The sequence below is a fragment of the Neomonachus schauinslandi genome, chromosome 3 (assembly GCF_002201575.2).
Source record: "Neomonachus schauinslandi chromosome 3, ASM220157v2, whole genome shotgun sequence".
NCBI lineage: Eukaryota > Metazoa > Chordata > Mammalia > Carnivora > Phocidae > Neomonachus > Neomonachus schauinslandi.
Window position 1 is genome coordinate 102984941 of NC_058405.1, and position 14279 is coordinate 102999219.

At 35.3% G+C, this 14279-nt stretch overlaps 1 protein-coding gene across 2 annotated transcripts in view; it reads left to right on the forward strand.

The window, feature by feature from the left end:
* Positions 1 to 13977, forward strand: part of HNMT (histamine N-methyltransferase) — a 41606-nt gene extending 27629 nt beyond the window's left edge. The window contains exons 3-6 of one of the 2 annotated variants that reach the window (XM_021695828.1): positions 1540 to 1647; positions 2670 to 2800; positions 5199 to 5292; positions 13108 to 13977. In XM_021695828.1, coding sequence (XP_021551503.1) covers positions 1540 to 1647; positions 2670 to 2800; positions 5199 to 5292; positions 13108 to 13463 — 689 coding nt within the window. In that variant the 3' untranslated portion in view covers positions 13464 to 13977. The remainder of the gene's footprint in view (positions 1 to 1539; positions 1648 to 2669; positions 2801 to 5198; positions 5293 to 13107) is intronic. The other variant, XM_021695829.1, reaches the window with a different exon arrangement.
* Positions 13978 to 14279: the final 302 nt, after the last annotated feature.

Sequence of the window (14279 nt, forward strand, 5' to 3'; positions counted from 1 at the left end):
GTTCCTGATTTATCTCCCTCACTTCCTTTCTGCCAGACCTTCTAGTCTTATGACTTATGCTTTTGTTGCCTGCCATATCTAACCTTGTAGAGGTTCTGTTAATGTCATTTATACCAAAATGTTAAAGACAAACATCATTTTCATAGGCTAGTCTTGCCAGCACATAGATCTATTTTAGTAAAGGTCAACATCATAACCTTAGAGAATAAAATTGCAGAACTTAAGTTGGAGACATCAGCAATAGGGACAGAGGAGATTTTTTCATTTTCAATGAAAGCAATAAAACTAATGAAAAGCTACTATTTAATGGGTGTCTATTTTACACTGAGTTTTATATGCATTTTCTCACTGAACCCTCACAATTAATAAATTATGTGCTATCATTATTGCTATTTTTCTGATGAGGAAAATACAGCTTGGAGAGGTAAAGCAAATTGCTGAAAGTTATATACACCTAGTAAGTGGAGAAGACAGGTTTGGAACTCAAGTCCATCAAACTTATCACCATCTCTCTCACTCAATCATTTACATGGTAAGTTTTCATCAGGGCAGATATCTTTGTGCTCTTTCTAACTTTATTTGCTAGAGCCTAGTGAAGTGCCGGACACACAGTATGCAATTAATTGTTGGTGCATGAATTAATGAATACATATCTATTCTACCATAACCTCCTTTCCATTTTACCTCACTGAAATCATCTTTTGCTTGGATGCCTGCCTTGTTGAATATTCCAAAATTCTGAAGTGCCAGTAGTCCATATACACCGTTCTGTTCCCTGACTTCATGTCTCTATCTACCTGTCCTATCTACCTGCAATTCCTCATTTTCCCAGAAGTCTCTGAGCTATCTTCCACTTACCCTGTAACACAGAGCTCAGGCTTTCCCTTTCTCTGACCTCTCCTCCTTCCTTTCCCTCACCGTCTCCTTTCCTCTTCCCACCATGGCCCAACCCGACAGGGTTCCTTTCATGCCTATGTCTTCCACTAGACCATGGTGTATTTGAAAGTGAATGTCTGACATCTTTTTTGTCTTTTTTTTTTTTTTTGTACCTAACATATTTTTCTTCTGACATATTTTTATATGCTTCTGGCCTAGCCTAGTTTATCAATTCTCAGGTGCTTTTTCTTTTTTTTTTTTTTTTTGTATTTTAACATCTCTGAATTTGGGATACCTCTTTCAGTTGATGGAATCTTAAAATTATAATTGACAGTGTTTTTTCTGATCTAGTGATACAAAAAGAAGAGTTGACCGAGTCCTAGAATTAATGGCATCTTAGATTTAACATAATATGGTAATAATATATAAGGATTATATGAATGAAGGAAGGAATAACAATCATAGCCCTCCTCAAGTCATATTATTATTCCTACTTACAACCTACCTGTTCTGCATCATAGACAATGTGGCAGGGCAACAGTTGAACATTATTCTTTATGTTGGGTTTTCCTAGTACAAGTAAGACATAATATACTACCTCAAATTATTCTTAATCATTTCTTTCTGGACTTACATTATATATTCCATATGCTTGTCTCCTAGGTGAAATTGATCTTCAAATTCTTTCCAAAGTGCAGATTCAATATCCAGAAATTTATATCAACAATGAAGTTGTTGAGCCAAGTGCTGAGCAAATTGCCAAGTACAAAGGTACCTGTAACCATGGTGCTCTATGTCAAACCCTATCCTGAAAGGCTTATCATCCCAAATTGTCTCCTCAGTCATTAACAACATAGTTACTAGGGTATGTTCTTTGTTAAGCTTATTGGGAAAAGAACATATTTAATTTGTTTTCTTGGCAGACATGACTAACACCTCAGAAATATGAACAGTGAATAATTAGATTTCTTTTTTTACTGACTCCTCTATTCCCTGGTCATCAACTATTATTTTTGATGTTTATTCTTAGAGACAGAGTCATTAATTCATTCAGAAATATTTAAACAGAATCCTTGCTCTTAAAGGGTTTGTGTTTAATGGATTATAGCAGGAGTCAGCAAACTTCTCTGAAAAAACGCACACTGTAAATATTTTTTAGGCCACACAATCTCTCTCACAACCAATCAACTCTCCTATGGTAGCACCAAGGCAGCCAAAGATGCTGCTGATAAACTGAGTGTTCGTATGTTCCAATAAAACTTTATAAACACAAAAGTTTGACTTTTATATCATTTTCACATATCATCAAATGTTATTCTTTTGATTTTTTTCAACCATTTAAAAGTCTAACAGTATGAGATATGAAAGGCATAAAGTCAGGAAGTGAAATAGTATGTTTTTAGCTTTAAGTCTATTTAGAAATAGGTGGTGAGCCAGATATGGTCCATGGGCCATGGTCTGCTAACTCCTGGGTTACAGAATCATATCATTTGCTTTCCACTGATAAAATTCACCAGTTGATTCCCCATTTATACTGAGATAATGTAACCAATGTCTGATCAGGGTTCTCATAATTATTTCTTATTGACTCTTTCTTTCATCTTTAATTTCATTTAATACTAGAAAAAAAAAATCAGGATGAACTCTCTGGTCTTCCAGAGCTACATAAAAAAGAAAAATGTGCTTTATATCTGTTACGTATATAACATTGATTGCATTAAAATTCGAAATGGAAATGGATTCTGCATTTGCAATTAAAATTGATGGTGTGCCATCTCTTTTCTATATTTTAGAGCTTGTAGCCAAGACATCAAACCTCAAGAACATAAAGTTTGCTTGGCATAAGGAGACATCATCTGAATATCAAAATAGAATCATAGAGAAAAAAGAATTTCAGAAGTGGGACTTTATTCATATGATTCAGGTAAGAAATATTTATTGTTATATATTCTCAGAAAGATTTTTTTCAGAAATATTTATGAAGAATGCCTAATATTCTACCTTTAGGAAGAAAAATGGAAATCTGGTTTCTGATTTTACAAGTGAACATTATCTGTCCGAATTGAGGATAAAGGTGTTGATATACTGAGAGATTCTCTGTAACATTCAAAAAGCCAATTTTTTTTATACTCAAACACCTTCAGTTACTGATTTTTTTTCAATGTTGGCTTAATTAATTTTTGTAGGATTGGAAGTTCATAGATAGTTTTGAGGGCAGTAGAGCGTTACATATCCTAGCACAGCTCTAATGGTCTGGATGGACCGATGTCCCAGAGTTTTTCTGAATCCTTTCTTTCCCTTCTGTTGATGACCTGGCTAGTGTGCATGTGACAGAAGGGGCAGGTTAGATCATTCTTAGGTCAATAAAGTTTACTTACATCAGTCAGTCATTCAGTAGGAATTTATTTCCATGATCCAGCCCTGATAGTGTATTTCTTAGAAATACACTGGAGGGTTTCTTGGAAAGGGAGTGAGCATTCATTAGATGTTATGGGGACATATGAGTGTATAGACTTTGGGTGTTGTCTACTATCAGAAAATGTGTATATTTTAGAAATACCAATATTAACAGTAAGAGACATCTTTCCACAGTCCACAAGTGCAGTCATCCCAAAGGAATAAACTTACAAGAAATCAAAGGAAGAAATGACTCCAACATTAGTTATCCAAGCAATCCTACACCTCTGCTTTCCTAGCTGACAAAATCATTTACCTGTAAGAGAGTACTTAAATTGTCCATCAAACCTATAATGTTTCTCTATTAGATTTAATTTCCTCCCTCCTCATATTAACTATTTCATACCTCCTTCTCTCTCCTTGCATTTCCTGTAACCCCTGCACCACCACTCATTCCCAGCTGATGACCTCACTTCATACTGTATAGCAAAAAGAGAAATCATCAGATGGAAAGTCATTTTTCACCCTCCAAATTTATAAACACAGCTGCATCTGTACCCAACATCTCTTTCTTTCATCTAATTACAAAAGCCACCTTTTATCAAAAACCTGTCCCTCCACTTGTACTCTGGATCCCATTTTTTACCTGTTATAAAATGTTGCAGCTTCAGAGATCATTCTCCTATTTCTCTCAAAATTTCCATGCATCTTCCTTCTTTCTAAAGCAACTCTGCTTCCTCTGCATTACTATTCTATTCCTCTATCTTCCTCCCTGTCTAGTATACATTTTCCCTATGTTATACCTTTGTCTCTTCATTGTTCCTTATAGTCTTAACACTCTCATGACATTCTTTCGACTTAATGTTCACAGTCAACTTCAGAGAATCTCAGTATCTATTAGATCAAATTTCAGAGCATCTGTTCTGGCCCACCTCCTCTTTTTTAGCCAGGTCACATCATAGACTGTTAGCCATCTTATGGATTATGTATCTGGGTACCTATCCCTGTCATGAACAGCATGGAATGACATGATACTAAATATGGTCCTGAAGCAGCGTAGGCCATGTGCAGCTCCATTTTATTTCATTCATTCATGTGAAAGGGGCGTAGTTTAAGTTGTGTTTGCTTAATGCAAAAAATTCTATCATGGGCATCTAAATAGAATATTAAATTATTGCCCAAGAGAGATGGAGATGAGATTTAAGAAGTAAGTATCTGTGGGGGTAGATTCCAGGGATGCAAGCCATTAGGGAAAATTTTCCACTGCCAATGTATAATTCTAGGCTCTACCTGTGTTTAGTGGAAAGGCCTCTCCCTGAACTTCATCAGAGATGGTCCAGAGTTATTAAAAAGGGGTGGGTTGACCCCTAGCACCTTGTGACCAAGTATGTAATCTCATGCTTTATTCAGTCCATTTTCCTAGAGAATCTGTCAACATCAGAGCCTGCCATATTTTCTGTGATTTAAAAAAAGCATCTGTGAGCATATGGTAAAGCTGGTACAAGGGGCTTAATTTTAAAGCAACGTTCCATGAAATGGGGTCTGTTTTTATGGTGCCAGCACCATCTTCTCCCAGAAGAACTATAATTCACAAAATGTAGAGTAAGCATAGAATTGATGCCCCAATGTGGAGTGGAGACTAAGTATCTCCAGCTATAAATGTCTCTGTTATTGAAGTCAGAAAGAGTACATTTAAAACTATTTGGCTGTAATTGAGCAAATACCATAGTTTTCCCTTTTCTCAAATATTTTATCACATTATTACTTTCTTTCTCCATATAACATCTTTAATTTTTAAATTCTTAAAGCGTTTTGTTGAGTACAACTCTCAACTTGAAAATCAAACTTTCTGATGAGTATCTAGCCCAAGTAACAAAGACATTGACATAGAAAAGTGTCTAATTTCTCTTTTCTTTCATTTCTAGATGCTGTATTATGTAAAAGATATCCCAGCTACCCTGAAATTCTTCCATAGTCTCTTAGCTACCAACGCTAAGATGCTCATTATTCTTGTGTCAGGTAAATTATTTACATTCACCCTGAATTTTAAAACAGTAATAGTGCATATGTGCTGGATATATGTGTTTGAAGGCAGCCTGCTATATTTGGTCTTCATTATGAAATTCTTGACTTGGCTTCTGATTGTAGTCAATTAATTAACACAGTATTAGGAAAGTCCTTCATAACAGCTATCAATTTAGGGGGTCTAGTGGAATTAAATGTCTATTTACTTCTTTCTCTGGGGAAAATTTGTCTTTGCTGTCTATATATAAATTCTTTTTTATATGACATAGAGCAAATACCACTAATAGGAATTTTTTTAATGAGGCCAAAAACAGCAAATATTTCTGTACCTCCTTTTTGCTTCTTGAATGTCTCTTCCCCTTCTGTGATGTTTATTAAATATAAATAAAGGTTTAAATATTTGGAATGCCTTCATATTTGATTATTTTGCATTTCTAGAGCCATTATCAATATTGTTCATGGTAGATTTTCTCAAATAACTACCAGAAATTCTTCACTTGTTTTGTATTTCTGTCTTATTTTCCAAAGAGGGCATTTGATCATGTCATGTTGCTTCCAGTATATAATAAGTACCACATAGAGAAGTAAACATGTTAATAAATGAAACACTGACATTGTTGAGTTCATTAATTCATTACTTCTTTCATTCAGCAATCTTCGTGGATTGTCTACATAGTGCTAGGCAGATTGATTCTAGATATACAACAGTCTCTATCTTCCTAAGTGTATACCAGACCTCTTACTCAAAACCGTATGTCACAAAATTCATCAATTCTTAAATATGAGAAATGACTTTAAGGATGGCAAATAGGGTTGTTGCCTGTAATTCTAGGTTTGAACTCATGTGGGAGTTTTTGCAAATGAGAGTTCCTGTATACAACCTCTTCCCTAAAGGAACATTTTGATATACTATTTTTATCTCTGGTTAATTAAAAATACTCATTTATGTGGGAGAGTTCTGTTTTCCCATTTAGAAGGGCTTATGTAAACTGGATGCTTCCTACTAACCTCTGTCTAAATTAAGACACTTGGGTAAAGCCATTATACTACATTTAGGAATACAAAAGAAAACTTAGTTGTTACCAGTGAGAGCTGTCTATTCTTGATAATCTGTATCAATAATAAAGAAAAAGTGTTACCGATAGAAATAACAATTTATCCAGAAGTCATGTATGTTTGATTTTAGGATATATTTCATATCAATAGAAGATCCACTCTTTCTTATATTTGGTTTATTCTTAAATATTTTCAGAAGTTAAGTATTTCAGTGTCAGAAAGCAGTTTTCTATGAATATATTTCTACCAAGAGGAAAAAGCCAGTCTAAAGTTTGACATGAGTAGTCTGCAAACAACTGAGAACTGACTAAGTACCCTTATGAATACAGTATTCTGCTGGCTATCTCATGAATTATATTAATACAATCCATGGTTTATTAGTATCAAGAAATGTTCAAACCAAAACAGGCACAGTGAAATATATGGTGATACATGCAGCAAGAATGCTGAGGCATTTCCTAGTTGTGTGAACTTGGTCTATGAGTCTTAGTTTATTCAAGGGCTATTTCTAGGTAATCATACCTACATTACATTGCATCTACGCATATATGTGGTTCATATGTACTATGTATGTATGTACTATGTATTATACTATGTATATATACATTCACAGGGAAAAAATCAAAGAAAGGGAGTAAAGACTCAAATATCAATTAGCTTTTTCTTAAAAAGTATTTTGAGTCAAAAGATACTCAGTCAATGTCGTTTGATGGTGGAAATATTTTGCTAACTTTTTCTGTATACAGTAAAAAACTCCTCATTACTGTACTCATCATGGGAGACAGGTATCCCAAAGAGGACAACATTGTTCATAGACATTGTTCCTACACGTAAGAATGCAACAAATAACAAGTGTCCAATTATTAAAGGGACTCTAATGACCCCCCGCCTTTATCACATGCACTTTTCTTAGAAGAGATTTGTACAGCTACAAGAGAAATATCATACATACATTTCTTCTTAAAGAACCACTTAACAAAAGAAGATAAATTTAGGCATTTTATTTTGGACTTTCCAATTATCTCCTAAGGCTAAAAGTTACAGCTTTATTGCCTCTATCAGAAGAGTTATTAAGGAAAGAAATTAATTAAATATATGTAATAAAAAATAAGCCACCTTGTTCAATATAGTTTCCTTTTCAGTAAAGAAAATATTCTACTTGAAAAGGTAAATAAAATTGTCAAATATGTTGATCTTGTCATCAGTTTAGTATAAACTGAATGTCTCCAGATTCCCTAGTCTTAGGGGATCACTTATAACTCTTACAAATCCAGAAAAAAATGATGGGATCCCTTATCCCAAGTAACTTGGGTCATCCATCCCTTTCCCCATGACTCCTAAGGATCTTGGGGGTCATGCTTACATGCTCCTGATGGTTGCCAACCACTGTTTGCCCCAAACTTCTGCTGCCAGTTCAATTTTTGATTTCCTATCTCCAAACCTTGCATGTCTTTCACCTGCCTTTTCCTATCCTGTTCTGCTTTGCTCCAAACACAGACAGAGCCCTACTTCCTTCATTCTCGAAAGCACCATTCTTTGATTTTTGGGAGATGGCAAGACTGATGGCATAGAAGGACAGCAGGAACAGAATTTAGCGCAAAGTCCCACAGCCACTCTTTTCCTAGCTTTTCTCCTGCTCAGTGGTGCCCTTCTCTCTTGCACCCACTCGTAACTTCTCCCAGACCTCACCCATATCCTCTTACCTCACTACTTTTCCTAAGATACCAACTCCTCACTTTTCCCTTCCATCCCTCTTATTTGTTCCTTGGAGCAGTTTAACTCCCTTTTGATCTACCTCTCTCACCTGGGTAAATCTGTGCACCTATGAACCTGTCTTAGCCACAGTATATTTCCCCAGGATAAACTGTATTGCCCCTTAGTGTATGGAAGTGGCTGCAGTTTCCTTTTTCAAAAATAGCAATATTTTCTTTGTTGCATTAACAAAGTCAATACAAATATATGGGTCAGCTTTTAGAAAGATAGATCATGGCCAGTTTCCAACAGAAAAAACAAATTGAATCACAAGAAATTTGCAATCAGATTTGTCTTATATCCAATTAACATGTATAGGATTGATCTACATTTTTATTGTTCATTTTTTCATTTGCTGATACCACTTCAAATCCCTGTCTGCCCAGACCAGTCTTGTAGATGGCAACCAAGTTTGAGAATGCTTCCCGGGTCATATGAGGTGCCTGAGTAACTTCCTCCTTCACCCCGTAAGAAAACCATTGCCCTAAACTGCCTTCTCAGCTCAAACTATAATCCTTGAAACCCCCTTCTCCATATTTACCCCATGAAAACATTCCTTAAACTTGAATATTGCCCTAAAACTTGGAACACATATACCCAAATGGTTCACACTAAGTTCTGTTCTTATCAAGCCTCTTGCAGTCACTTTCTGGGTGGAATTTGCTTCATAATTACCTAGAAGTGCAGAAACCTGTTTGGGAAGAAAGCTTTGTTTCAGGCAGCATTGTCATCCATAGCTACACTTCAATGCAGAAAACTGGGTGCTCACTGCAGACGATTCAGACAAACCTAGAACTAGTTACTAAATTAAATTTCCAGGAACACTCATATAGCTAATATCTAGGCAGATAATAGTATGTCTGGATTACCATCTTGCTTTAAAGGGTCGTCTTAAATATGCGACATAGCTAAGGCTCTTTCCTGTCCATCTCAGACACTGACCTATTACTGAATTGACAAGTTATTTCTCTGAATAGACTGAATTACTGTTATTTGAGTACCATATGGACACTCATTTTTGCAATTTATTAATCATAAGATAATGAAATATGGGGTCAGTTTCCAGAATTATGCAGAAATCTAGGTTGGCTCTATGTTCCACGTGTACCATGTGTACCTAGGTACCATGTGTGTTCAGCCATATTGAAAACAGTACACAGCCTGTACTCTCAGTCCCATGTTGTCTGCACAGGATAGCTGTTTTGTAGGTTTGGTTCATTCAGCTTTTCTTGAGCTTCTACAGTCAGTCACTGCTAGGCTCTGCAGGATGCAGATGACTATTACTTTTCCTCTGCTTTTGGACAGCTCCTATGTAGTGGAGGAGGCATGTAAACACTTGGAGCAGTGTGCTACATTTCTTATCAGAGGCATACGAGGAGTTTAAAGAGAGCTCTTTGAGAGCAGCCATTCTGCTTCTCATCTCTTTGGCACCTAGAACACACCCAATAGATATTTGAATTGAATTGAATAAATATTTTATAATCACTTATTATTTCTGCCTTATAATATTCTAAACTACTAGTTCTGAATGTGTCTAAAAAAAGAGCATGTTTTGGCTAAAACTACATGATGGACTTGGAATCAGAGAACATAGAAAGTTCTGGAGATTTGAAGATAGGTTTAATAAACAGGAGTAAAAGACTCAATAAAGAAGATACACACACACTAAAGTGCATGCTGGAATAGGCAGAGAAAAGCGGTGGAGAGTAGGCAAACGAAACTCATTAGGAAAAGACAGAGAAATTGAAATCAGAGTTAAATGACAGCATTTACTGTTAGAATACATGTTGCTTGAGGGAAGAGAGGCTTTTATCTGTATTTGTAAGTATCAGTTACAGAACTAGCCCAGCTCAGTAAATAGTCATTTAATTATAACAAGCAGAAGTTCCTGATTATATAAAGATAAAAGATTTGATCTGGGGATGAAAAGGAAGAGAAATAAGGACAAATGAGGTGGATTTTTAAAATGAGTGTCTCACACTAAAATGATATCAGTAGTAGCATGTTTTTCTGCAAATGTAGTAGCCAGGCATTAGTTTTGAGAGTTGCTAGTTAAAATGCAACTTCTCTGGTTAAGGGGGTTTAGCCAGAAGGAGACACTAGTTTTTTGTTCTCCCCTCTCCTTACCTGACTAAGGAAGGAGGCAAATCATGGGGTGTTATTTTTAATACAATGAGAAAAAAGAACCTGGTTTATATCATGTTGGAAACAAAAGTAACACCATATGTTGTGCCCACCGAGAGCCATTATGATAATGCATCAGTTAGAAAGTGTATAATTGCTCAGCTCAGAAATGGCACCAAGTCACACAACACTGACACCAGTAAATTTTCTGCAATCAGTATTTGGTTATTTTTTTTCTCTATCAGCTTAAAAATAAAAATAATAATGATAGTAGAGCTTCTTTTCAACTCATTGAAATATTTATTTTCTTGTAAAGTCTTATTTGTAGGCGTATTCTTATTTGGGCAGATAATCACTGTCTTTGTAATGAAAGATTTTTTAATACATACTCATGACCCTATTTTTTTTCATTGGACTGAGGCTTTGTTTTTTCTGCTTCATTCCAATTTTACCTTCTAGAGCATACCCTGCAGTTATCGCTCCCTCTGAAATATTAGTAGAATGTCAATTATCTAAGCTATTTAAATTTTACTCTTTTCTGCCTTGGATAGTCCGTTTTGTTGAGTTCAATCAGGAGACTTTAGCCTAATCCATGGATGAGGGCCAGGAGTCTCTGAGCATCCAAGAATCATATGCATAACTGTATAGGTATTTATTGTTTGTGTACTTTGCTGGAGAGTCAGTTACTTCATTAGACCATAAAAGAGGCTTGGGAACCAAAAAAATCTCAAGCCTTTGAAATCTTCACTATTAATCCTGGAATATAGGTTCTCTCTTACATTGCTTTGCCAAGTCCAACTTAATTTTCCAGTACTTGAACAATGTTTATTTGCTACGTGTGCCAGTCATGGTTCTTATTTCCTTTACTTTTTCTTGCCCCAATTCTATGCATAAATTCTATTGTTATCCCTGTTTTGCAGGTGATAAAACTGAGGGAAAGTTTCATAGAGCTAGTCAGAGGAAAAGTCAGGCTTCGTACTTAGGCAGTTGGCTTTACAGACCCTCTTAATTACTACACTGTATCAACTGTGTATGTAACATCCCATTATTATATGCAGGTATTAGAGGGTCCACAAACAGATGCTCATTTGTGTTGATGTAGTAGTATTATAGATTTCTAAACAGCAAGTTTGCTTTTTCACAGTCTCAAGATTATAGCCAGTGAAAATATATTATCAAACTAATTCCATATGATGTTCATTTATAAGTACTTATTACCCATCTGCATGTGCTTAGCATTATGCAACAATTCACTTAAATTATCTCATTTAATACTTGCAGTTGCATTTGAGGTAAGTATGGTTATCCCCACTTTATAGATCAGAAAACTAAGGTTCTCAGAGACTAAATAACAAATCTCATCTTATTCATGAAGTGTCGGAAGTACATTCCAACCTGTGTCTCTCTCCCTCAGAGGCTGCATCTCTTAGCTTCTACACTGGGCTGGGTTTACAATTAAATACAATAGACATTGCTAAAACATCTTCTAAAGCTGGGAAGAAAATTTGTAAGAATCAGCCTATTTATTGGCAGTGCAAGGCAGCATCTTATAAGTGGAGACATGAATGGCTACCCCATTTTTTGTTTGAGAAAATTATCATTGTATTTATTGTGCTCTTTCTCTCTGTTTCAGTTCTTACTCTTAGATCCTCTCCTCTGAACTCAAGACTCACATAAACCCCTGCCTTCCTCCTATTACTGCTGGAATGTCCAAGAGGTATCAATAGATATCTCATATTTACATTTCCAAAACTTGACACCTGATGATACATTTAAAACTGCTCCTCCCTCATTCTTCCCACTTCCAATAATGGCAATTCTCTCTTTTCAGGTACTTGGGCCAAAATCATCGGGGTCACTGACTCTATTTTCACTCATACCCAATATCCAAATTGTTGGCAAATCTCACTGGATCTAGGAGCGTAATATATAAAAAATCCAACCACTTCTCATCACCTCCAAAAGCTAGCTGCTCCAATTTACCATCTTCTGTCACCCAGATTATTGCCATAACCTCCTTACCGTTCTCCCTGTTTCTGCCCTATGGCCCTATAGTCTATTCTCATCTGTGTGACTAAGTAACCTTATTAAAATGTAAATCAGGTTAAGTCAATCTAATGTTGTGTTGTCCAGTATAAAAGCCACATTTGGCTATTGAAATTGATATGTAAATGAATTGCAATGAAGTAAAGCTTAAAATTCATTTTCTTGTTCATACTAGCCACAGTTCAAATGTTCCTTAGCCACAGATGGTTAGTGGCTACCATATTGGACAATGCAGATATAGAATATGTTCATCGATCCAGAAAGTTATTTCAGACAACTCTACAATGGCTTCCCATCTCATCCCACATGATACGGCACCCTATCTACTTCCGCACCACTCATCCATTCTTATCTTCTTCTATTCTCCCCTTTGCTCACTGAATTCCAATCTCACTGGTTTCCTGGCTAGTTCTTAACATGACAAGCATGCTCCTGCCTCAGGGCCTTTGTAGTTGCTCTTTTCTGTACCTAAGGTAATCTTCCCTCTGATACCTACATGGCTTGTTCTCATATCTCTGCTCAAATGTCACATTATTACAGAGACTTTCTGTGACCACTCTATATAAACAGCAACCCATCCAACTCTTTAACCCTCCTTATTCCTTGTTCTGATTTGTTTTTCATTAGCACTTAGCACCATCTGATATGTGATTTATTTACTTGTGTATTTAACTTTCTTTCTCCCTGCTGTGCACCTCTTAAATTAAGCTACCCAAAGGCAAGAATATTTCTTTATTGCTGCTTTATTCTAAGCATGTAGTATACTTCCTGGCAGAGAAGGGAAATGAGAAGAAGAATAAGTAAAAGCATGAACTTTGTTTTATCACACAGGAATCAGTGGCTGGGACAAGCTGTGGAAAAAGTACGGATCCCGCTTACCTCAGGATGACCTCTGTCAGTATGTCACATCGTCTGACCTCACTCAGATGCTGGATAAATTGGGGATTAAGTATGAGTGTTACGACCTTCTGTCCACCATGGACATATCTGATTGTTTTATTGATGGCAATGAAAATGGAGAACTGCTTTGTGATTTTTTGACAGAAACCTGCAACTTTAATACAACAGCACCACCTGATCTCAAAGCAGAAATTATGAAAGATCTGCAAGAGTCTGAATTCAGTGTAAAGAAAGAGGGAAAGGTTCTTTTTAATAATAGTCTGAGTTTCATAGTGGTTGAGGCATAAATATCAACATGTAAGTGTATTAAAAAATTATATTTTGAATAATGTTGATCATTTACTTCTGTATTAAAATTATAAACACATCTCAATATAAATAGATCATTGTCTCATATATAAAATCTAGAAAATTCCAAGACATTCTCAGATTTCCATGTGAATCATAGAGGATACTGTTAGTCTTATCCCATTCCTTCCCCACATCAAGAGGCCACATTCAGAATAAATACCACATAAGCTAGAAAAATGAGACTACTAAGTTTCACTGGCTTATTGGCAAGAAAATCCTTTCCATTTGTTGATTGTACTGGAATTTCCCAAAATATTAATAAAACATGTGCTATGGATTCTTTAAATACTACAAAAGTATATACTTACTGATATATATGAAAAAGTATATGTTTATTGATTTTTTCCCTTTTGTGAAGAATTATTTGTCTGTGCACATTCTTTTAGTAGTTTCTATCTTGTTTTTATTGATTACTAAAAATAAGCACCTTAGGATATTACAAAATTATTTGTTATGTGTTCCATTTGTTTCTACTTTGTTTTCTCTTTTATCTTTATTGTTTATCTTTTATCTTTGATTTTATAGTATTTTGCTTGTTTTTTGATATAGTGAAGTTTTTTTCTATTTTATTCAGTCAAATTTTAGGGTTTTTTTCTTTCTTTCTTAATTTCTGGGTTTCTGACACATTTTTAAAGGCCTTCTTAAAACAAGGTTTTAGAATATTTACATATTTTATTATAAAAAATATAGTTTCACTTTAAAAAAATAAATCTTTGATATGTTTGAAATTTACATAAGTGTAAGAATCTGGG